At 45.2% G+C, this 23,876-nt stretch overlaps 1 protein-coding gene and 1 long non-coding RNA gene across 3 annotated transcripts in view; one reads left to right on the top strand and one right to left on the bottom strand.

Annotated features, from left to right (window-relative positions):
- Nucleotides 1-23,876, bottom strand: part of LOC132383398 (mitogen-activated protein kinase kinase kinase 5-like) — a 195,583-nt gene that overhangs the window by 146,750 nt on the left and 24,957 nt on the right. For both annotated transcript variants that reach the window (XR_009508658.1, XM_059954299.1), the window contains exons 3-5: nucleotides 20,130-20,153; nucleotides 14,478-14,665; nucleotides 6,013-6,181 (exon numbers count right to left, since the gene is read on the bottom strand). Coding sequence is in view for 1 of the 2 variants with exons in the window: in XM_059954299.1 (XP_059810282.1) it covers nucleotides 6,013-6,181; nucleotides 14,478-14,665; nucleotides 20,130-20,153 (381 nt within the window). In the remaining variant the exon portion in view is untranslated. The remainder of the gene's footprint in view (nucleotides 1-6,012; nucleotides 6,182-14,477; nucleotides 14,666-20,129; nucleotides 20,154-23,876) is intronic.
- Nucleotides 1,050-5,997, top strand: LOC132383403 (uncharacterized). The gene is made up of 3 exons (XR_009508671.1): nucleotides 1,050-1,209; nucleotides 1,503-1,573; nucleotides 5,192-5,997. It is a non-coding gene; the product is annotated as an uncharacterized LOC132383403 (long non-coding RNA).

The raw sequence follows: 23,876 nt of genomic DNA, 5'->3' as shown, positions 1-23,876 counted from the left end.
GGAAGCCAATGAAAAGGAAAAGAAACCTCTAATCTAAAAAAAAGTTACAGAAAAGCAAAACGATGAGAAAAGAGAAGTCAGCGAAACTTAGAGAGCATTTCAGTTATCCCACAATAGCTTCCTTACCACCAAAGGAGAGAGTACAAAAGATTTACACATATAATGTCAAAATAACAAGGACTGAACAAACCTCTTCAAGAAAAGGCTAATGGTTATTTACTCATCTACCTCATTTACTTATTAAATAAAATTGGAGTAGGCCATTCAGCCCATCCAATCCAGGCTGGCATAGCAATCCCACCAGACCCATTCCCCTGCATTTTGTTCTCTGGTGGGTGCCCACCAACTCCGCCTCGGTTCCTCTACCACTACCGGGCACCACGTAACAAGTCAAAAAGCCAAGTAACCAACCAGCGTGTCGCAGGAAGTCAGAGGACTCAGAGAAAGCCCCAGGGAGCACCTGCAAACTCCACACAGACTGCACTCAGCAGTACTGAGGCAGCAGCGGCCTTCCAAAATTATGATAGAGTGGAAGTGGGTTTTTAATTGATGCAGAAAGGAATTGAAGTGGAGCTTCTCCATGAGGGGGTAACTTGCTCCCACACAGGGTGAGAGCATAGTTCCTAGGAAAATATATGAGCAAGAGCTAGTCTAACGGCTAGTGTGATGCTAATGTGGAGCAGGTTTCTCCTAGTGCTCCAGTTTCCCCCCATATGCCAAAGATGTACTGGTTAGGAGGGTAATTGGTCACGTGGGTGTAAGTGGGTGGCACAGGCTCTTTGGATTCTGCTGTATCTCTGAATAAAAACAGAATGATTTGCTGAGACTAAGATGGAAGGGCACCAGTGAGAAGCACAGAGCTGTTGGGCCGAATGGTCTTTCCCTGGCTTGTAATTCCTTCTGCAGTTATGCTTGGCGAGTGGTCAATTACGGTGCAGGAATAAGTCACCATTTCAAAGTTCACCCTTGTTTATCATCAGATGCAAACAGTTACAGATCAACCACATGAAAAATGCAGCAAAAAAGTACAAACGAAACAGACAGGCTTTTCATAAACTAAATCTGAGCGGCAGAACAGCCCGTACAATAGAAAATGCACTTCATGGCTGTGAGGAAGTAAACAGCCATGATAAAACCGAGAATGGGGAAAGTAAACATTTGTAAAATTAAATACCAGGGTTGAATGAATGACAAGTATGGGCATTGCTGGTAAGAGCAAGATTTATTGCAGGTACCTGCGAAGAAGACCAAAGACATTCACCTCAGACCATTTTTAAAAGATTGTTACCAGACTATGATAGCGAGGTGCTGCATTCAGAGAGAAATCAGAGGTGACAGTGTGTCAGCTAAGGCGTTTTCAAACTCTATGGTTACAATCAGTATTGTTTCTAGATTGTAGGAACATCAGTACAGGCTTGGCTAAATTCCCTGTACATTTTGTTCATAGTAACGATGTTCTACAGAGATAGACTGTATAACTAGACTTTTTTTTTAATGAAAAGGATTACTCACTCGAAGAATCTCATGAGAACGTGGGGGAGGAAATCACACACAAACAAGAAAGCTGAGTTGGGTGAGTGATTGGCCTACTTACAACAAGCCGAGTTAAAATGGAAGCATTCTAAGTGGAATGAGCCTAATACTAACAAGCACTGCAATCAGGAATCACTGGAGGACAGGGACACATTCTGTGCAGGACAAAGTCCGCCCATTCAATTAGATCGGGGCCTAGCTGCACCTCAACATGACGTACTCACATTGCCTCTGCAAACCTCTCAACTGCTACCCACAGAAATGGATCAGCTTTAGCCCTGAGATTTTCAGCTGAGCCAAAAAAGTTTCAGGGGTGATCGAGCTCTTTGTTCTGGGATCATCACACAAGTTTAACAGCTTTGCCCTTTTCAGCCCACTTTAAAGCTCCCTGGTCAGAACGCACCTTAAACCTAAGGGAAAAATAAATGGGTGACGAGGAGGGATTGGTGCATAATCCTCGTTAGCGATGGAATGGGGAACTGTCCAGGGAGTATCACTGAGAGACATCAAGAGAGATGGGTGGGGGGGGGGGGGGGAGGAGAATGTTAAATGGAATTGTTGCCCAAATGAGATATGGGATCTTAATTGAATTTTTTTTTTGCATCTGTATTTACTCGGATGACGGAAACTGTCTACAGAACGGAAGATTGTAGTGAGGTCACGGCTCAATTCCACCTTACAGAAGAGGAAGTGCTTGCTGTCTTGAGGGTGGGATAGGTCTTCAGGTATCCCCTTGGATCTTGTGGGAGCCCGGTGCAGAAAGTGCAGGGGCACTGGCAGAAGTATTTAAAATGGCCTTAACCACAGGTGAGGTGCCGCAGGACTGGAGTGTGGCAATTGCTGCTTCATTGTTTGAGAAAGGCTCTAAGGATGAGACAGAACAGTGAGCCTGATGTCAGTGGTGGGTAAATTAGTGGCAGGAATTCCAAGGGACAGGAAATATACATGTTTGGATGGACAAGACCTGATCAGGGATAGCCAACATGGCTTTATGTGTGGTAGGTTGTGTTGAACCAATATATAGTTTTTCAGGGAGGTAGACAGTCAATGTAGGTTTATGAAGGGAAGGCAGCGGACATTTTGTTCACATTGACAAAGTCCCGCATGGGAGGCTGGTCAAGAAGATTCAGTCGCTCAGCATTCAGGACGAGGTAGTAAACTGGATTCAACATTAGCTTAACGGGAGAAGCCAGAGGGCGGTAATAGATACTTGCCTCTCTGACTAGGCCTGTGACTAGTGGTGTACCGCAGGGATCGGTGTTGGGTCCGTTGCTGTTTGTCATCTATATCTGGATGACAATGTGGTAAATCGCATCAGCAAATTTGCAGATGACACCAAGATTGGGCGGGGGGGGGGGGGCGCGGTGTAGTGAACAGAGAGGAGGGCTATCAAAGATTACAGCGGGATCTGGGACAGACAGAAAAATGGGCTGAAATCTAGCAGATTGAATTTAATGTAGACTGTTGTGATGTGTTACACTCTGGAGGACAGACTAGGTAGGACCCACACAGTGAACGGTAGGGCGCTGAGGAGTGCAGTAGAAAAGAGGGATTGAGATTCCTTGAAAGTAGTGTCACAGCATCATAAGGACAGCTTTTGGCACATTGGTCTTCATAAATCAGAGTATGACTACAGGAGCTGGGATGTTGTGTTGAAGTCATGTAAGACAAAATTTTGGTGACAAATTTTGGTGAGGCAGAATTTGGGGTATTGTGTGCAGTTCTGGTCACCTACCTAAATGATAGCAATAAGATTCAAAGAGTACAGAGAAATATTAGAAGGATGTTTCTGGGACTTGAAGGATTGAGTTATAGGGAAAATGGAATTGGCTTGGGTTTTTACCTCTGAAGGAGGGGAGATATGAGAGCGGCTAAGAGAGAAATAGATAGCGTGAGCGAAAGCAAGCTTTTTCCACTAAGGTTGGGTGAGAGTAGAACTAGGTCCTCTGCTCGGTCTAGAACTAGAGGGGAAACTTCTTCACCCTTCTTCACTGGAGGCTGGGGGACGGGAGACGGCCCATCCTGGGGGTAGAGGAACGTCTGTGTGCATTTATGAGTGTATGAATGGGGCTCGCTTTGCTGTTGCTGTTCCGTGAATATTGATGACAGAACATGTGGCGACTCTTGTGGGCCAGACCCCTAGGTTGTGTCGGTTGTTAATGTAAATGGCGCGTCTCACCCGAAGTACTGATGTGCACCTGTCGCCTGTGCAGCGATAATCTGAAACCTGTCTCGGGTGTCTGGTGTGGGACGGGCCTGGTTGACCGAAGTGTAAAAAGAGCCCCAAAGCTGTGAACAACGGACCGCGACTCTGACATCGGTTTGCTTATCTTTAGAGTGAGTTTGGAGAGCTGGCATCACTGATAGGTTTCTAACACATTGAGACACCTCCTGCGTGTCGTCCAGATTTAGGATTATTGCTGCGAGTGTTGTGCTGGCTCTGAGCTCCCTTTTCATTCATCTGCAATAGTGAATTTCATTACTGATGCCCGCCTTCACTGAGAGGGGGATCCCGAGCCACAAGAAGTGGTCCACGCTTCCAGGGCCTTTATTGTTGGAGAACAGTGGGGGCCAAGTCATTGGGTATATTTGAAGTGCAGGTTGTTAGGCTCTTGATTAGTTGTGGTGTCAAAGGTTATGGGGAAAAGGCAGAAGATTAGGGTTGAGAGGGATAATAAATTAGCCATAATTAAATGGCAGAGGAGACTCGATGGGCTAATTTGCTTATAGTCTCATAGTCAGCAGGAACAGGTCCTGTGGGCTTTGAGCAGAACGCCTATTGGTTGAAACGCTCTAATGAATGAGTTAAATGGTTTGGCCTCTCGGCAGCGAGCGACTAAAGTACCACCCGCCCACTTCAGCTCCAGTACAGAGTGCCGTTGTTTCTGGAACGTAGCTGCCATATGCTGAGCAGATTCCCACTAGTCCTGGGGATTAAGCGGACTAGTTTGTCAGAGCAACATTACTGGGACAGTGTTAGGGCAACGGTGCAGACTGGTTTGCGATGCTGCCCCAAGTACTTTCTCCGTCTCGGACAAAATGCGTCTTTCAAACAGGTACAGTCTCTCAGTTCCAGGCCAAGAAACACCATGGAAATTTCATTCTACGTTTCATTAAACCTTTATATTTAAATGTTATATTTAAAACTACACAAGATAATCAGTAAAATGCAAACCATTTGCTAACACAAACCCTTCAGTATAAAAGGGAGATAGAGAGAACTTGCTGTGAATGATAGACTGCGGTAAATTCCGTCACTGCAGATTAAAACAGTAACAACCCGGAAAGTCATTTCCACGGTGCTTGTTGAAGGGTGAACATAGGACCTGAGAGGGAGACCTCCCAGGGAAGCCTGAGAGCGGTGTCCCGGTTTAAAGTTACTACAAGACTAGCTACCTTCACTCAGACAGGATTGTCAAATTGGAAGTTTCATGACTGGAAGCTTTGCCCAAGAGTCAGGAATGTTACCACTGGGCCAGCGCTAATAAGGGATCTTCTGTCCCTGGGAAAGTTGGCTGCAGGAACGGATCATAATATTGCACTATTGAATCGTTAATGCATTGACACCTGGGAAAATAATCCTAGGAGGGAACAGGAAATTCTATCAGTGTGGGTTAGCGATGAAAACACGAACTAACTCTCCCTTTCTTTTGCACAGGCTTGCATCGATTCAGCAGGTCTCCTAAAACTCCGACAGACTTCTATAGATGGACAGTGGAGAGCCGCAACACGAGCTGGCATGGAAACACCAATGCCCGGGAACAGGAAAGTACAGAAAGGGGTGGGGTACAGCCCAGTCCATCACAGGCAAAGCCCTCCCCACCATTCAGCACACTTACAAGAAGCAGTTCGACAAGAAAGCAGCATCCATTTTCAAGGAGTCCTATCGTTCACCAATGCTCTCTTCTCACTACTGCCGTCGGGCAGGAGGCACAGGAGCCTTGGGTCCCACACCACCAGGTTCAGGAACAGTTATGAACGAGCATGGATGAATTCACTCACCTCAACAATGAACTTACTCCACAAACTCTGCAACTCATGTTCTCAGTGTTTATTTGCTTTCTTATTATTTGCATGATTGGTCTTCTTTGGCTTGTTGTTTGTCAGTCTTTGTCATGTATAGTTCTTCTTAAATCCTATTGTACTTTATTTTCCTGTAAATGTCTGCAAGCTATGAATCTCAAGGCAGGATGTAGTGATATGTGTACTTAATAAATTTTCTTTGACCTTTGAACTTTCTGAATTAATGAACTCGTACCTTTCAGATCAGTGACATTGCTGTGCTGAGGGAATGTCTGAGCTTTTCCCTGGAACCTCTATTAACAAAACTCACACCGATCTGCAGAGCGTTTTTGGCAAGCACAGATGGTGTTATTGGCGGGAATGTCAGGATTATAGCAATGCAGAATACTGCAGAGTGTTAGAGTGGGGAGCCTTTCACGCTTGGGGTTTGTCTGGTATTCACAAAAGCTGACACACCTGCACGTCCCGGTACGATAGCATAAGGTTCACCACTATGTCTGCGCTCAGCAGCTCAACGCTGTCCAGACGCTGTTGTATCTGTGCCAGGGCCTTTCGAAGCTCCTGCCCGCTGTACATCTCCCTTGCTTTGCGGATGTCATTCCGAATGGTTTCCCGAAAATACTCGCTGCAGAAGGAGGAAAGGGTCAGATCAGATCCGGTGATTTATTGTCCGCAGATCGAGGCACAGTGAAATGCGTCGTGTGCCTTAACGACCAACACAAACTAAGGATGTGTTGGGGGCCACCCACAAGAATCGCCACACATCCCAGTGCCAACAAAGCAAGCCCACCGCGTCTGCAGAACAGCCCAAGCGGCAACAACAGCAGTAAAACAAGCCCCGTTCCTCCCTCCTCCGCACTCACACAGACAGTCCTCCAACCCCAGGCAGGAGGTGTCTAGCCGTCAGCCTCCAGTAGACTCATTGGCCCTTTGAGTTCCCTAGACTCACCGACACAGGACTGCAGCCACTGGGCTCCATCTTCCCGACTTCTGATTGACCTTCAGGCTTCAGTGTTGGGCATTAACAGCAAGATTCGCCAGTGACGGCGTACAATGAGACCTTGAACTCTGGTCTTGCCAACCTAGCAAGTGGCTGGCCCCCATGGAACTCCAGTCTCAGAACCCATTGACCTAGAGGACCACCAGTGCTCATCCTTGCTGGTCTGCTGGCCCGACATCCGACCACAGATGTTCTTCATCCCACATCCACCTGCAGAGCACACAGAGTGGAACAAAGGCCTCGACTCTGCTCTGCCCTCTAACTACTCCATGTGCCTGTCCCATGGCATCTCCTCAGTAACACCAGCAAACATAACCAGATCCGATCTTGCTGCCCCTGTGGGACCCTCACATCTTAGTCCCTTCATAAACAGATGTTCAGTACCACGTGTCTTGGGGGATTCACTTGTTAATGCTTGGTACAGCATGTCAAGTTAACTTAGCTCTTTCACAGCAATAAGGGCAACCTATCCCCATGTTTTAATTTCATGTTTAATTTATACAGTGTAAAAAGCAGAAGAAAGGCTGCAGAACTTTATTCCCCCAAATCCATTAGTAACTTTTTGTAGGAGCAATGGAAATTGTACTGGAATCCCAAGGTTAGAAAGGATTTTCCCTCTGCAATGTTCAAGTTAATTGTCATTTCAGCTGTACATGTATACCACCAAATGGAACAAGGTTCCTCCTGACCGAGGCAAACAAAACAATACATAGAGCTCACACACAAAAAAGGTGCTGCGCACCTCATTATCGTTGAGGTTAGAGCCACTGGACGGTGGTCATTAAGACAGGTTACTGTCACCCCCTTGGGCACCAGGTTGATGAGCCCTGTGGACTATTCCAGAGAGATGTTGAGGATGTCTGTTAGAACCTCTGTTCACTAGGCTCTATAGTCACTCAGGACCCGACCAGGTATGTTATCAGTCTCCGTAGCTTTACATGGGTTGACCCTGGCTTGGGTGTTCCTCATAGCAGCTGCCGTCGGACAGACTACCTGGGGGAGGTGGTGGGGGGGTGCTTTCCTCACCGACACATTGTTCCGTGCATCAAACCATGTGTAAAAAAAAAACATTCAGCCTATCAGGAAGAGAAGCATCAATATCTGCTGGTTCCTCTGTCAGTTATCAGAGCTCTGTGGCCAATTTATACAAAAATGCAAGAAATAGAAGCAGGGTTCAGCCTTGTGGTGCATTGAAATTACGGCCATGTCTAGTTCAATCTCCTCCAGAAGTTCTGTCTGTCTTGGCTGTGAATTAATTCAATGTTTAGGCTCTCTGGAATGCTGAATCTTAACGATCCATCACCAGCGGTGAAGTAATTCTTCCCTATCGCCTTCTTAAAAAGTGATCCTTTATTCAGCCCTCAGTTTTTGATCGTCCCTCAAGAGGAAACATTCTTCCTTTATCAAGCCACATCAGAGCCCTACATATTTAAATGAGATTATTACTCATGCTTCTGAACTCCAATGAATGTGGGCCATACTTAACTTTGTGTTAAATTCTTCACCCAAGGAATTAAGTGAACCTTTTCAGAATTGTTCCCCATGCACGTACAGTATATCACTCTTTGGATAAGGAAGCTAATATGGTACACAGTAATCCATCCAGTAATCTTACCCCATCCTTTATTTATTTATTATTCCCCCCCCCCCTTTTTCTCTTTCTGCCCCTCTCACAATCACTCCTTGCCTGCTCTCCATCTCCCTCTGGTGCTCCCCTCTCCCTTTCTTTCTCCCGAGGCCTCCCGTCCCATGATCCTCTCCAGCTCTGTATCCCTTTTGCCAATCAACTTCCAAGCTCTTGGCTTCATCCCACCCCCTCCGGTCTTCTCCTATCATTTCGGATTCCCCCCCCCTTTCAAATCTCTTACTATCTCTTCTTTCAGTTAGTCCTGACGAAGGGTCTCGGCCCAAAACGTCGACTATATTTCTTCCTATAGATGCTGCCTGTCCTGCTGTGTTCCACCAGCATTTTGTGTGTGTTATGGTAATCTAGGTGGTGCTCACAATGGATACATTAGTAGCAGCACATTCCCTATTTTCATATACCTTCTTTTTTGCAATAAAGGCCAACATTCCACTTCCCTTCCTGATTACGTGCTGCACCCACATGCTAATGGCCCAAACTTCCTGCAGGAGGACAACCATATCCCCCCCCCCCCCCCAGTACCATTCTCCAGATTCTGTATAATTAACCAACTTCATTAAGATTGTTCAATAAATTGGTAATTTGGTTTGTTATTGTCACAGGTACTGAGCTATAGTGGAAAAACTTTGATTGGGTTCCGACCTGAACACTGACCCATTTGCCTGCACTTGGCCCCTATCCCCTTGAACCAGGTCAAAATTCCATTTCAGTGTTGCTAATGCACCCACTCTGTCTGTACAGATCATTTCATTGCATCTGCAGATTGTGACAGTGCCAGGGAAAAGCTACACCAGAAGACAGAACAAAGCGTTAGAGTTGCCAGGAGGCGACTAATAAGGCGCAAGGCTGTAACGAGGTAGACTGTGAGGTCAAGAGTCCATCTTATAGTATTAGGTGACCATTCAATAGTCTTATTACAGTGGGGTACCAGGTGCCCTTGTGCGTGGTGATAAGTCCTTTCAGGCTTCTGTATCTTCTGCCCAATGGGAAGGGTGAAGACGACAATACTTCCCACCAAAATGGAAAACCTCACAATTCTTCTCATTTAGTTTCTTTTGCCTTAATTGTGCTCTTTCTTGTAAAAGTGATTTTTTTTCTTCTTGTGAATGCTGCTTTTTTGATGCTATGTACCTGTGAAGCTGCTGTAAGGAATTTTTTCATTGCACCTGTGCAGACATGTACTTGTGCACATGACAATAAACTTGACTTTGCCATTATACTACATCTGCCAAAATTCTGTCTGCTCTCTTAACTTATCCACACTCCTGCATCCTCCTCTTATCCTGCTTCTCACTGTCCCTTCACCCTCGGCATTAATCCAGACGACCAATATTTGAGACCGCAGCACCTCACTGGCTACAGTCTCCAACCCTGAAAAGGATCCATTTCTCTGGATTGACGAGGTGGCCAGTTCCTTGTCCATGCCAAGATATTAGCGTCAATGCCACGAGGTCATAGCTTGTGTGATAACTTATAATATGCTGCTTTACGGACAATTTTCTGCAAAGATATTTTCTGTATTTATTATTCCCTTTTTAATCACCCTGCTTGTCATTACCTCCAAGAACTCTAATAACTTGCCAAACCCAATTTCCCTCACTTAAAACCACTTTCAAAATTGTAGTATAATTTTCTAAGTGCCCTGTTATCATTCTCTTAATGGATTCTGGCATTTTCCCATTAAGTTAACTGGCTCATAATTTCCTGCTCTGAAATTACTTGAAAGAAATGCTTCGTTTGTGGTTTGGAACCATTCCAGAGTTGAGTGAGATTTGGAAGATCATGACCAATGCATCCACTATACCAAAAGCCACTTCTTTTAATACGCTGGGATACAGGCCATCAGATTAAGAAGGTTTGTCAACCTCTAATCCTGAATCGTGTGCCTGGTTCCTTTTCTTTGGTGATAGTGATTGTTTTGATTCCACCCTCCACTTTATCACTGGTCTTTTCCTACTGTTATTGGGTTTCTGGACAAATGGATTAATTGAATCAACGGAGAAAGCCAGATTCATTGAGTGGGTCTCAGTTTTCTCAAATCACCTACCACGTGGTGTAAGAGATCTGAACATTAACATGAAAGTGGAAATGTGATCAAAGCAGAGTTCCTCAAATACAACTTCCCCAGCAGAGAATTGTCGCAGCATTATGAGGGGCATTTTATCGGTCGATTCCATATCAGTCTACCAACTGCAAGTCAGTTCTTCTTCCTGTTCTCTCCCCATATAGCTGTAATTTCCCTCCCACTTCATTACCTTTCCCACTAACTGTAATATTACTGTGACTCTGTATTTTCATTAACTCTGAATAGGAATTCCACTGTTTACCACTCTGGGACATCCTGTCTCTTCCGTTTTGCACCATCCTCCTAAGCCTCTCCCTTCCCTTCCTGTGCTTTGCCAACATTGTGTACCCAGGGATATTCAGAACTCATTCCTCCTCTTGTATTTTTGCCAGGTCCTTTATTGTCATGACGTCACAATTATTATTGCCCTGAGGTAGCTACCTACACCTCAGCTCACCAACACACTCAACATGCTTCCTGTATTTCGATAGATGCTCTATAAACCTAGCTTTGATCATCTTGTACAGTTCTGTCCAAAGCTTTTTTGTTGCACAAGAACAGAAGAAATAGGAGCAGGAGTCGGCCATCTGGCCCGTCGAGCCTGCTCCACCATTCAATAAGATCATGGCTGATCTGGCCATGGACTCATCTCCACCTACCTGCCTTTTCTCCATTACCCTCAATTCCCCTACTGTCCAAAAATCTATCTAATCTTGTCTTAAATACACTTACTGAGGTAGCCTCCACTGCTTCATTGGGCAGAGAATTCCACAGATTCCCCACTCTCTGGGAAAAGCAGTTCCTCCTCATCCCCATCCTAAATCTACTCCCCCGAATCTTGAGGCCACGTTATCCTTGTTCTGTTGCTATTTATTTTTACCAATGCTTTCTGCACGTTTCCTCATTCCTTGCGGTACGTCCCTTGCCAAGTGAGTTTAAACGTCCTCCTCAGCACCAGCAAGCTTCACCTTGATTCTTTACTCCCAGCTCTTATAGTGAATAGTACAAATAATTACATGTGGTTATGATATTGTGGCAATTACAGAAACATGGCTGCAGGGTGACCAGGGCTGGGAATTAAACATACAAGGGTATTCGACAATTAGGAGAGACAGGCAAGAAGGAAAAGGAGGTGGGGTGGCTATGTTAATAAAGCAAGAAATCACTGCAATAAAGCAAAATGATATTGGCTCAAAGGATCAGGATAACAAAACAATTTGGGTAGAAATAAGAAATAGTAAAGGGAAAAAAGCAGTGGTGGGAGTAGTCTATAGGCCTCCAACCAGCTGTAACTCAGTTGGTCGGAGCATAAATCAGGAAATAGTTGGGGCTTGTAATAAGGGAACAGCTATAATTATGGGGGATTTTAACTTTCATATTGACTGGACTAATCAAGTCGGACACGGCAGCCTTGAAGAAAAATTTATTGAGTGTATTCGGGATGGGTTCCTTGAACAATACGTTACTGAGCCGACAAGGGGGCAAGCAGTCTTAGATCTGGTCCTGTGTAATGAGACAGGACTAATAAAAAATGTCCTAGTAAAGGATCCCCTTGGAATGAGTGACCATAACATGGTCGAATTCAATATTCAGTTAGAGAATGAGAGGGTTGGATCTCAAACAAGTGTACTGAGCTTAAATAAAGGAGACTATGAAGGTATGAGAGCGGAATTGCTTAAGATGGATTGGAAAAATAGATTAAAGGGTAGATCGGTACTTGATCAGTGGTGTATATTTAAGGAGTTATTTCACAACTATCAAGAAAAATACATTCCACTGAAGAAAAAAGGGTGTAAAAGAAAAAATAGTTATCCGTGGCTAAGTAAAGAAATAAAGCAAAGTATACAACTAAAAAGAAAGTTATATAAGGTAACTAAATCTAGTGGGAAGATTGAAGATCGAGAAGCTTTTAAAGATCAGCAGCAAATAACAAAAAGATTGATTAAGAAGGGGAAGATAGATTATGAAAGTAAATAGGCGAAAAACATAAAAGCAGATAGTAAGAGTTTTTATAGTTACATAAAAAGAAAAAGGGTGGCTAAAGTAAATGTTGGTCCCCTAGAAGATGAGACCGGGAAATTAATGGTAGGGGACATGGAGATGGCGGAAACGCTGAACAAATATTTTGCATCAGTTTTTATAGTAGAGGAAACTCAAAATATCCCAACACTGGGGCTCTAGGGGGAGAGAAGCTAACTACAATTCAAATCACCAAGGAAATGGTACTTGATAAATTAATGGGACTGAAGGTGGATAAATCCCCTGGACCGGATGGCTTGCATCCTAGGGTCTTAAGGGAAGTGGCGGTCGGGATTGTGGATGCATTAGTGATAATTTTTCAAAACTCGCTGGACTCGGCAATGGTCCCAGCAGATTGGAAAAGTGCTAATGTAACTCCTTTATTTAAAAAGGGCAATAGACAGAAGGCTGGGAATTATAGGCCAGTTAGCCTAACATCTGTGGTTGGCAAAATGTTGGAATCGATAATTAAGGAAACAGTAACAGGGCATTTGGATAAACATAGCTTAATAGGACAAAGTCAGCATGGCTTTACAAAAGGGAAGTCATGTTTGACAAATTTGTTGGAGTTCTTTGAGGACATAACATATAGGGTAGATAAAGGGGAACCAGTGGATGTGGTGTATTTGGACTTCCAAAAGGCATTTGACAAGGTGCCACACCAAAGATTATTACTCAAAGTAAAAAATCATGGGATTGGGGATAATATTCTGGCATGGGTGGAGGATTGGCTTTCTAACAGAAAACAGAGAGTTGGGATAAATGGTTTATTCTCAGACTGGCAGTTGGTGACTAGTGGTGTTCTGCAGGGGTCGGTGTTGGGACCCCAACTCTTTACAATCTATATTAATGATTTGGAGAAAGGGACTAAGTGCAACGTATCAAAGTTTGCTGATGACACAAAGATGGGAGGGAGTGTAATGAGTGCAGAGGACATTGAAACCCTGCAGGGGGACATAGATAGGCTGAGTGATTGGGCAGACATTTGGCAGATGAAATAAAATACTGACAAGTGTGAGGTCTTGCACTTTGGCAGGAAAAATAATAGAGCAAGTTATTATCTAAATGGAGAGAAACTGGAAAGTGCTTCTGTGCAAAGGGATCTGGGGGTCCTGGTGCAGGAAACACAAAAAGTTAGTATGCAAGTGCAGCAGGTAGTCAAGAAGGCCAATGGAATGCTGGCTTTTATTGCTAGGGGGATGGAGTATAAGAACAGGGAGGTCTTACTGCAGTTGTACCGGGTATTGGTGAGACCACACCTGGAGTACTGCGTGCAGTTCTGGTGTCCATATTTAAGAAAGGACATACTGGCTCTCGAGGCAGTGCAGAGAAGGTTCACTAGGTTAATTCCGGGGATGGGTGGGTTGATGTATGATGAGAGGTTGAGTAGATTGGGACTCTACTCATTGGAGTTCCGAAGAATGAGAGGCGATCTTATTGAAACATATAAGATTGTGAAGGGGCTTGATTGGGTGGATGCGGGGAGAATGTTCCCAATGATGGGTGAAACTAGGACTAGGGGGCATAATCTTAAAATAAGGGGATGCCGTTTCAGGACTGAGATGAGGAGAAATTTCTTCACTCAGAGGGTAGTGGGGCTGTGGAATTTACTGCCCCAGAGAGCTGTGGAAGCTACTACACTCAATAAATTCAAAACGGAGATAGACATTTTCCTGGATAAAAATGGCATTAGGGGATACGGTGAGCGAGCAGGTAAGTGGACATGAGGCTAGGTTTAGATCAGCCATGTGATCTCCTGGGCCAGTTTTCGATAGCCTGGATGGGTCGGAGAGGAATTTTCCAGATTTTTTCTCCTCAATTGGCAGATCGTTTTTTTTACCCCCGGGTGATCGCATGGGTTTGGGCGGGATGAATAATAAAGTAAAATGGGCGGCATGGTGCCCTGTTGGTTGGCACTGTTGCCTTGTGGGATTCGGTGAAAACTAGAGTTAAGATTGGATCAGCCATGATCTTGTTGAATGGCGGAGCAGGCTTGAGGGGCCGATTGGCCTACTCCTGCTCCTATCTCTCTTATGTTCTTATGAAGGCCTCTCTGATCAGTGCTACCCTCCTAGTACCTTACTCAGTGGTGCGTTGTGCAGGGAAAACTCCACGGGTTTCCACCTCTGGATTCTTGCATCCTAATCCCTTCCCTACATCCTGAAAATTTGCCACGGAAGCAGAAATCTCACCAAGAATTGATTTGCGTTTCCTCGAGCAGCTTAGTCAGGCGATCCACCAATGGCACGAGCAGGGTCTCAAGGTTAAAGTGCGGCTGGAACATCTCTGTCAGACCCTTTATCATGCTGGCTTCGCAGCAGAAGAGCTTCCCAGTGGGCGTCACGATGTAGGGGATAAACATGTAGTTCCCGCAGCAGCCCTGGGCGAGGAAGAGACAGACACACCCTGAAGATCACAGCAGCTTCAGTGACAATATCCTGTCCGTAAACTACACACAAGCACACCTTGTTATACAGAGTGAAGCCAGGAAATAATCCTAACCCAGCAGTGCTTTGTGAAAGTGCTTTGGTCTGTGAGGCATGAAGAGTAATTATTGTTCCAGTCAATCAGCTGGAACCTGAGCCAAGCAGATGACTTAGGTAGGAGTCCCTGGTACAGCAAGCAGAGGTTCAATGTTCAAAAGACCTTTTTCTCAAAGCGAGTGAATCAGTAACAACATCCCCTCCCATGCAATTTCTCCAGAAAATTAAAGGGAGGATAAATGCCGTACTAACATCATATAATTATTCAGTGGTGCCAGGAATGGGTGATGCTCCGAATCCCAGTGGGAACTGAACGAGGTTGCTCCATTATTCAACGCCAAGGGAACAAGAGTATGTTGCTTATGACGAGCTTGTTTCACTGGTCTCTCAGATCGAGAGGTTGCATCACAATCTAGTATGCAGGCACGAATGCGCAAGATAGGAAAGAGTTGTAGAGGGCTGTAAACAGCTCCATCTTTGACACTGGCCTCTCCACCATTGAGGACATCTTCAAAAGGTGATACCTCAAAAGGCAGCATCCACCATTAAGGACCTCCATTGCCTAGAACAAGGCATCTTCTCAATGCACCCATCAGGAAGGGGGTACAGGAGCCTGAAGACACACAGTTAACATATCAGGAGCAGTTTCTTCTCCTCCACCGTCAGCTTTCTGAATGGGCAATGAACACAGGAACACTACCTCACTCACAAAATGCTGGTGGAACGCAGCAGGCCAGGCAGCATCTATAAGGAGAAGCACTGTCGACGTTTCGGGGCGAGACCCTTCCTCAGGACTAACTGAAGGGAAAGATAGTAAGAGATTTGAAAGTAAGGGAGGGGGAAATCCTTTCATTTCGCATTTCCCCCTCCCCCTCCTACCTCCAAATCTCTTACTATCTTTCCCTTCAGTTAGTCCTGACGAAGGGTCTCGGCCCAAAACGTCGACAGCGCTTCTCCCTATAGATGCTGCCTGGCCTGCTGCGTTCCACCAGCATTTTGTGTGTGTTGTTGTTCTTACTGTTTTGTTCTCTTTTCGCACTACTTAGATTGTTTATTTTTATATTCCTGATTTTAACCAGTATTTTTTACGTATTGCACTGTAGTGGGAGGAGGAGAGAGACATGAAAGAGACACAAAAGGAAAAAGAGACAGAGACAAACGGAGCCAGACATGGACAGAGACAGAAGCAGAGAGATTATGCCTTGCTAAATCACTCAAAGCCAGCAGTTAATCGTGGTCCAGATTTTTATTTCAATATTTTCTAGAATATATTGTAATAATGCACATGACAATGCAAATGCAGATGTACAAGAAAGATTTTATTGGCTCTAGAAAGACTCCAGGATGAAAAAGAGATAGAAAGGCTCTCAATTCAGTGAACCAGTTGGGGTGCAGAGAGTGTAACCAGGAGAAACATGGTACTCATAACAGCCTCCAGGCCACAAATGATCTTTGGGTCAATGTTAACCTGAGTGATGGAATACAAGGGATGTTTACTCGTTATCAGATACTGACTGGAGGACAGAGGTCTCATTTTGGGCTGGTCAAGAGGTTGTGCTTTCTAAGTCTAAGGCACTGCTCTACTAAATATAAGTGAGATCCACACATTCCCAATGCAACTCATTGGATAAAGAGCAAATTCTGCACTATGTGACTCCATTTAGATCAATGACAGCATACAGTACATCCGACACAAAGACTGGTAAAGAGGACTTGTGGCCATTGAAAATTACAACCATGACTCACATTGTGTTGCTTCTAAGTGACTGGCTTTCTTGCAGATATTTAAAAAAAAATTAAAGTTATGGAGCTTGAGTTCTGTGTGGGTGCAGAGGGCCACTGAACCCCCAAAACGAGATCCCAAGTGTCAACCCAATCATGGGAGCTACATCCCTGCCGATCCGTAACTAGTGGTCCAGCTGTTATTTGGAATGATACAGATAGTAAAGAGCCCTTACTCCCCGTTCCCCAATCACCATCAACACTGCATCCCAGCCCCCCCTCCAAGAAAGGGATGTTTCTCCAAACACAAAGACAACAAGGTAAGTGCTGTTGAAAACATAAGCCCCAATGAGTCAGGAAAGTGACTGATTCATCTGGCTTCTTCCCCAAAAAGTCCAAAGCAAAAAGCCTATGTCTTTAAATTAAAGAACCCAATGGAAGTCATATTTTCCCTATTTAACCAGAAACGTATTAATGCTATCTCTCTTTTCCTGTTGCCTTTTCTTTCTGTCTCCTTCCTTCTCTCAAAGTTCAAAGTAAAATAATTATCAAAGTATGTACTTGTCACCATATCCATATCCTGAGATTTATTTTCTTGTGGGTGTTCACAGTAAATACAAGCACAATAGAACCAATGAAAGATCACACCCAACAGGACAATGAGCCAATGTGCAAAAAAAAACAGAACAAGCTGTAAAGCAAATAGAAAAAGAAATAATAACGAATAAATAAATAAGCAATAAATATCAAGGACATGAGATGAAGAGTGTCTGAAAGTGGTAACATTAGGTTGTGGTACCATTCAATGATGGGGGTGAATGAAGTTAAGTGAACTTATCCCTCTGGTTTAAGAGCCTGATTGTTGAGGGATAATAGCTGTTCCTGAACCTGGTGTAGGTCTCGAGGGTCCTGTACCTTCGTCCTAATGGAAGTGGTCACAGTGGTGGGAGTTCATGATGATGGATGCTGCTTTCCTGCGACAGCATCCATACAGAGGTGCGCAATGGTTTTGTCTGTGATAGACTGGGCTGTATCCATTACTTTTTGCAGGATCTTCCATTCAAAAGCATTGGGGTTGCCATACAGGCCATGAGGCAGCCAGTCAATATAATCACCACAACATATCTGACTCAGGACAGACCCTCCGCTGAGAAATTTACAATTTCTCATTCTCCCCACCTCTGATCCTCCGATGAGGACTGGCTCGTGGACCTCTGGTTTCCTCCTCCTGAGCTCAATAATCTTGCTGATGTTGAGTGAGAAGTTGTTGCTGTGGTACCACTGAGACAGATTTTCAATCTCCCTCCAATATGCTAAATCATCACTGCTTTGATTCAGCCAATGACAGTGGGGTTGTCGGCAAACTTGAATGTGGCATTACAGCAGTGCTTAGCCACACAGTCGTAAATACAAAGCAGGTAGAGCAGGGGGTTAAGCACACAGTCTTGATGTGCTCCTGTGCTAGTGGAGGAGATATTGCTGCCAATCTGAACTGACTGGGGTCTTCAAGCTAGATAATCGAGGACCTAGTTGCACAAAGAGGTACTGAGGTCTTGGTCTTGAAGTCTCAGCCGGAATCATCAACTGCTTACTCTTTTCCATGCTTGCTACTGGCCTGCTGAGTTCCTCCAGTAGTTTGGTGTATGTTGCCTTGGATCTCCTGCACCTGCAGATCTTCTCGTGTTTTTTGAAGCTTATTGGTGACTTTTTAAGGGGATGATAGTGTTGAATGCTGAGCTGTGGTCAATGAAGATCTTCCTGATGCACGCAGCTCCACTGTCCAGGTGTTCCAGTGTTGAGTGAAGAGCCAATGAAATGGCATCCGGTTGTTGACCTGACGTGACGGTAGGCAGATTGGGGCAGATCCACGTTGCTTCTTAGGAAGGAGTTGATATGTTTCCATCACCAACCTCTCAAAACACTTCATCACAGTGGATGCAAGTAATAGTCATTGAGGCAGGCTGCCATGTTCTTCTCAGGCACCCGTATAATTGAAGCCTGCTTGAAGCAGCTGGGTACCTCAGATTGTCGAAGTGAGAGGTTAAAGATATCAGTGAACACTCCAGCCAATTGATCAGCACGTCTTTAGTACCCAAGCCAGGTACCCCGTCTGGGCTACATGCTTTCTATAGATTCACCCCCCTGAATCAGCAGTCTAGTCCATCCCGTATATTGAGAAGCTCTTGGACCTGATCATCGAACCCAGCGTGTCTTGAGTTATCCATGTCTCCGTGAAACAGAGAATGCAGCATTCCTGCCCCTAGGTCCTCAGTCTTGTTCTCCAGCAACAGTATATTTGCTAACAAGATACTGGGTAGAGCAAGTTTCATACCTTGGTGCTCTAGTCAAGCTTGGAGACCTCCACTCCTCCCCTTCCTACAGCCAAGACGATGTACTTTCATCTGCTAAAATGTGCCGTATCTGTGTATTTGAGAATTAAACTGGCCAAGTCCTCCAGAAGTTTGTGAAATTGCTAGTTCGTTAAGACTGTTCAAAAGGACATCACTTAAAAGGAAGTTACAGGCTGCAGTGAAGGTAGATCAGAAGTACATTTAGAAATTTTGTACGCTGCCTGCAAAGCGTCACTGTTTTTTCACCAGCATCACCTTGGTGGTCTTGGTTCTGTCCAACTAGTCACACGAGTAACCACTCAGTGAGCAGTCCTACAAACCAAAACTGCTCTCTGTTGAATTGTACATGATCCTCCACAACCTTTGAAGTGTGCCAGATGCTCAGCCAGGCTGTTCAAATTGGATCACAACAAGAAACACCAATCCCAGCCTGCAGAGGATTCACATCTGATATGCGGCATTTCCTTCCAATATATGGAAGGAATCATAACAATGAGGCGTATCATGTTTCCTGGTTTCACATAAAAGGAGTGTTTTTGTAACCAGTAGCTGATAAATTATCCCATTACTGATAGTTATTCTCATATTTCTTAAGATCTCCTCATCACTGATCAGTATTTGGTCTAGGAAATGGTCGACTCACAGTCCTGAATTAGGTCAGAAGATTCCCTGTACCCACTCATGCCCATCTGACACTGAAGGCAGGATGAGGAAGACCATGTGCCTTAAATGCTCCTCTTCTTCCCAGTGGGTTTCATACACGTCACCCCCTCCCCCCGTAACCCTGAGACAGAGCCTCTGAGATCCTGCGTTCAGCACGTGTGGATGCATCGTTAGAATTTCAGCTCGTTAACGACGGGGGCAGAAGCCCAAATGAGAGACTGTGTACAGTTTAGACAGAGCCACCTTCATCCAACGCTACCCTATTAAGCAATCCCAGTGCATGCACATGATGGGTGAACAAAGATCAAAGCTGCCTAACTTTAAATTCTGTTGGATACAAGATGAGCTCCACACACTCCCAGTGCAGAAGATTAGTTAGAGAGCAAATTCTGCACTGTGTGACCCCCCCCCCCCCCCCCGCCCCATAAACCAGTGACAATATCCGTCCCACACACAGGCTGCTGAAGCGGACCAGCAGCCATTCAGAGTATCGAGTGAGGCTCACACTGGGTTGCTTTTCATTTCACCGTTGGTGTTCTATCCCCAAACCAATGTATTTGTTAATGTGGATGAAACCGACAACGGTCACCCGTACTCATCCTGGATAGTTGTCAAACACACGTACCATGTTTTTCTGGCAAACGATCTCCTGCAAATAAAACAGGAAAAGAAAAATCATTAAGAATATCCAGAGAGACGTAAAGACTGCAGATGTTGTCAGGGGCTGCTGGTATTTCAGTTGAAACTGCTCATCCCAGCACAAAATGTTGACCCTCCATTTCCGTCCACAGCTGCTACCTGACCCGCTGACTTCCGCCAGCTGTTCCTTTTTTTTTGCATTAAAAACATAATCTAGACAGAACTTCGAAGTATAAGATGGGAAGGGCATCAGAGTTATCTGTTCGGTCACAGCCGCAGGAAAGATATCTACACTTCCCCCGATCATGAACAGCAGCAGTAAATAAGCTTGTGGAAGCCGGGCTCCACTGATGCCAAGGGATGGCCTCGAATCCTTCAGAGTTTGTGATTCCACGTTCCTCCTCCACCAGTTCAGGTCCCACAATGATGTAGGGTCTTAAAGCACTACAGGACAGAAACAGGCCTGTCATTACCAAATTGCTTATCTGCTTAGTTCCATCATAGCCCTCATACCCCTCTCATCCATCCAAATTTCTCTTAAGCGTTAAAATCGAAGCTGCCACCACTTCTGCTGGCAGCTCATTGCTCACTCTCACCACCCCCTGAGTGGAAAAGCTCCCCCTCAGGTTCCCCTTAAATATTTCACCTTTAACCTGTGACCTCTAGTTCTAGTCTCACTCAACCTCAGCAGAAAAAGCCTCTCTATACCCCTTACATTTCTGTCAAATCTCTCCTCATTCCAGGGAATACTATCCTAACCTTTTCAACCCTTCCCCACATCTCAGGTTCTTGGAAATTTTGTCTATACCCCCTCAAGCTTACTGATACCTCTCCTGTAGGTAGGTGAGTAGAACTGCACATAATACTCCGATTTTGGCCTTAATCAAGATCTTGTACAACTTCAACGTAACACCCCTTTTGTGGACGACAAATCGGTGCCAAAATCGTCAGAGAGATCACGGGAACCATGGATGGGGATGGCTGTGATAGCAATACAGTGGATCCATCCAGCATGCAAACCACTCTTGGAATGGCCTTGAGGCTAAACACCAACAGGGCCGTCATCCTTTACTGTGCCACACGGCTTACAGAGGAGTGGAGGCACATTGCAGAACAGGTTGGTTTAGAACAACGGAGGAAATGCCAGAGATTCTCAGTGGGTCAGGCAGCATCTGTGCAGAGGGAAGGCAGTTGCACATTCTCCCAGGGGCCACATGGTTCCCACTGAACGGTCCAGTTTTCACACCCCCCAAAAGCATGCTGATCAGTAGGTTACAGTCAGTGTGTACATATTGGGGGGTGGGGGGGGGAATGCGGAGACAATAAGATGGGATCAATGTAGGGATTGTATAAATGGGTGTTGATGGTGGGCCAAAAGGCCCGTTTCCATTTGGATGGAACTGCTAAGTGTCAGCTTACGTTGGGTACTCAGGTCTCGTACAGGGGCTGGGTGTCATTCAGATCCCATGGCACTGTTTGAAGATGGCTGTTGCTTAGCCCTTAGCATTGTAAAAAATAACTCAAAGTCAGTTATATAATAGTCGGTTAAGCTAACAGAAGTACTAAATTCCAATTCCTGTCATCATCAACAAGATTCCTCATCCACTGCTGTGCAAAACCTGGTTGCCACATTTATCTCATTACAGTTATGATTAAATTTCAAAAATTAGTTACTTGGCTGTTAGTACTTTTTTGGGACTTTATTAGATCATTATGAAATGATACATAATGGACTCATGTTTATGTGGAAAATAAGTGCTAATTTCTACAATTGAAGAATTGGAGGCTGGAGTTGGGACATTTCAGTAGCACTTCCAGGTTGGGAATTGTAAGCCCTTTGTTATGCCGTGGACTCTGACCATTAAGAGGGGTCCGTGGACCACAGGTTTAGAACCCCTGCTGTAAGAAACACTTGAGGCTAATCTGATCAAGTTGTATTGATTGGTATGTATCAAACCGTCATGTGAATGGAAATACTGAATTACAATAACTGCAGAGTGTCTGCTTGTGTGTAACTGCAGAATAACAGACAATGCTGCTGTCTTAGTTTGGGCTGGAAATACAGACAAGGTCCCTACACAAGGTCACCATTCAGAAAAATGGTTTCATTTCCTTGGGTACGTCAGATCAGAGAGCTTGAAAAGGCGTTTGTACTTTTTACAGATAGGGAATATGAGCTGGCCAGCCAAAAGGCAAACGAAAGTTTGCAGATTCTGTGCAGATACCCAGGAAAAGAAGAAGGCAAGAGGAGGTGATTCTTCCTTCACCTTAGTTGAAGAGTTGAGTTGTGGGGTGAAAGGGGATGGGGTTGGGAACAGGCAGTGTGGCCTGTGGGTGTGATTGAGCTAACGTTTGATGGGAGGGACTCACCCATCCCTCTAAGCACTATGATAAACAGGATGCCAGGACAGAACCAGAACCAAGACAAGTGATAACAAGAATAAAGGTGGAGAGTCAGGAAGCAAGGAAGGGACCAGTGTGAAGTGTCAGGTATTGGGTAAGATGCTCCAATGAACTCAAAATGACAATGAAGGCAAGTCACTTGGTGCAAGTGTAGAGGTGTGTGGGGGAATTACTGCTCTGTCATCTGCCTGTCTAATCCAACACTTGCAATTGTCACTTCTCAATAAGCCACTTCCTATTTCTCAAGCCTTTGGGTTAACGGTGTCCATGAGGGAAGTAATAAACCTTCAGCCGTGGGGGGATGGGAATCTGGCTGAAGAAGGGGATTGGCCAATGACTGGAGCTCTGAAGGGAGACTGCACCTTATTTTTGGGGGGAGCATCATGGAAAGCACACACTAACGACCCAGCTTCAGTTTCCACCACTGCCGGGAAGGAGTTGGTGCATTCTCACCCGTGACCACGTTTGGTTCCTTCGAGTGCTTCGGTTTTCCTTGTGCAGTCCAAAAGACAACTGGCAAATTAATTGGTGCATGGGTGTAACTGGGAGGCTAGGGCTCATTGGGAAGAGGGGCCTGCTGCCTTGCTGAGTCTCTGAGAAAAATAGGAAAAACACACACAGCCTCAACACAGCAGCAGGTTCTGACCAGGTGAGGGCGGAAATTGGACTGGACTGATTCGTATGAGAGTCACTAGGATACTATCAATGATACTGAGGGTGGGACGGCATCTCAGGCAGATCAGTGGACCAGAATATTTTTTAAAATCAGACAATCTGAAGGTGGGGCGATTCAGAAAGTTATGGCATCTCTGTATGCAGCACCAACCAACTCTGACCTTAGACTGTCAAAGGTTTGATTCGTGATGGAGAATTAGGTCTGGTCCTCGCCTTTCAATATGCTAATCAAAGAACACTTGATCATGGAGAGAATCACATTCAGTGCATAAAATAGGTTCTCAGTCTGGTTGGCAGGATGTCGAAGTGGCTTGTCCATCCCCTCACTCAGCGTTCATTCTCCGCAGTCTCGAGGTTGAAGGTGGAGACCAAGCCCTTTGACCATAGAAAGAGCTCAGTATTGTGAAGATCTTCCTGGCTGGTTCAGGGGGCAGCCTAAAGTGGGTCCGGAATTGGCACCTCTCAGCTCGGAATGGTGGGCAGGGAGGGGCTGGCCATAGGGCATCAAAAGCAGAATGAGGGAAAATGTAAATTTCAATTTGGCGTGGTATGGTAGCATAGTGGTTGGCGCCACGCTTCACAGCGCAAGCGATCACCCGCCAGGGTTCAGTCATGCCGCGGCCTGTAAGGAGATTGGAAGTTCTCCCCGTGACCA

Source organism: Hypanus sabinus, chromosome 30 (assembly GCF_030144855.1).
Source record: "Hypanus sabinus isolate sHypSab1 chromosome 30, sHypSab1.hap1, whole genome shotgun sequence".
NCBI classification, from domain to species: Eukaryota; Metazoa; Chordata; class Chondrichthyes; order Myliobatiformes; family Dasyatidae; genus Hypanus; species Hypanus sabinus.
This window is presented reverse-complemented; position numbering and strand designations above follow the sequence as displayed.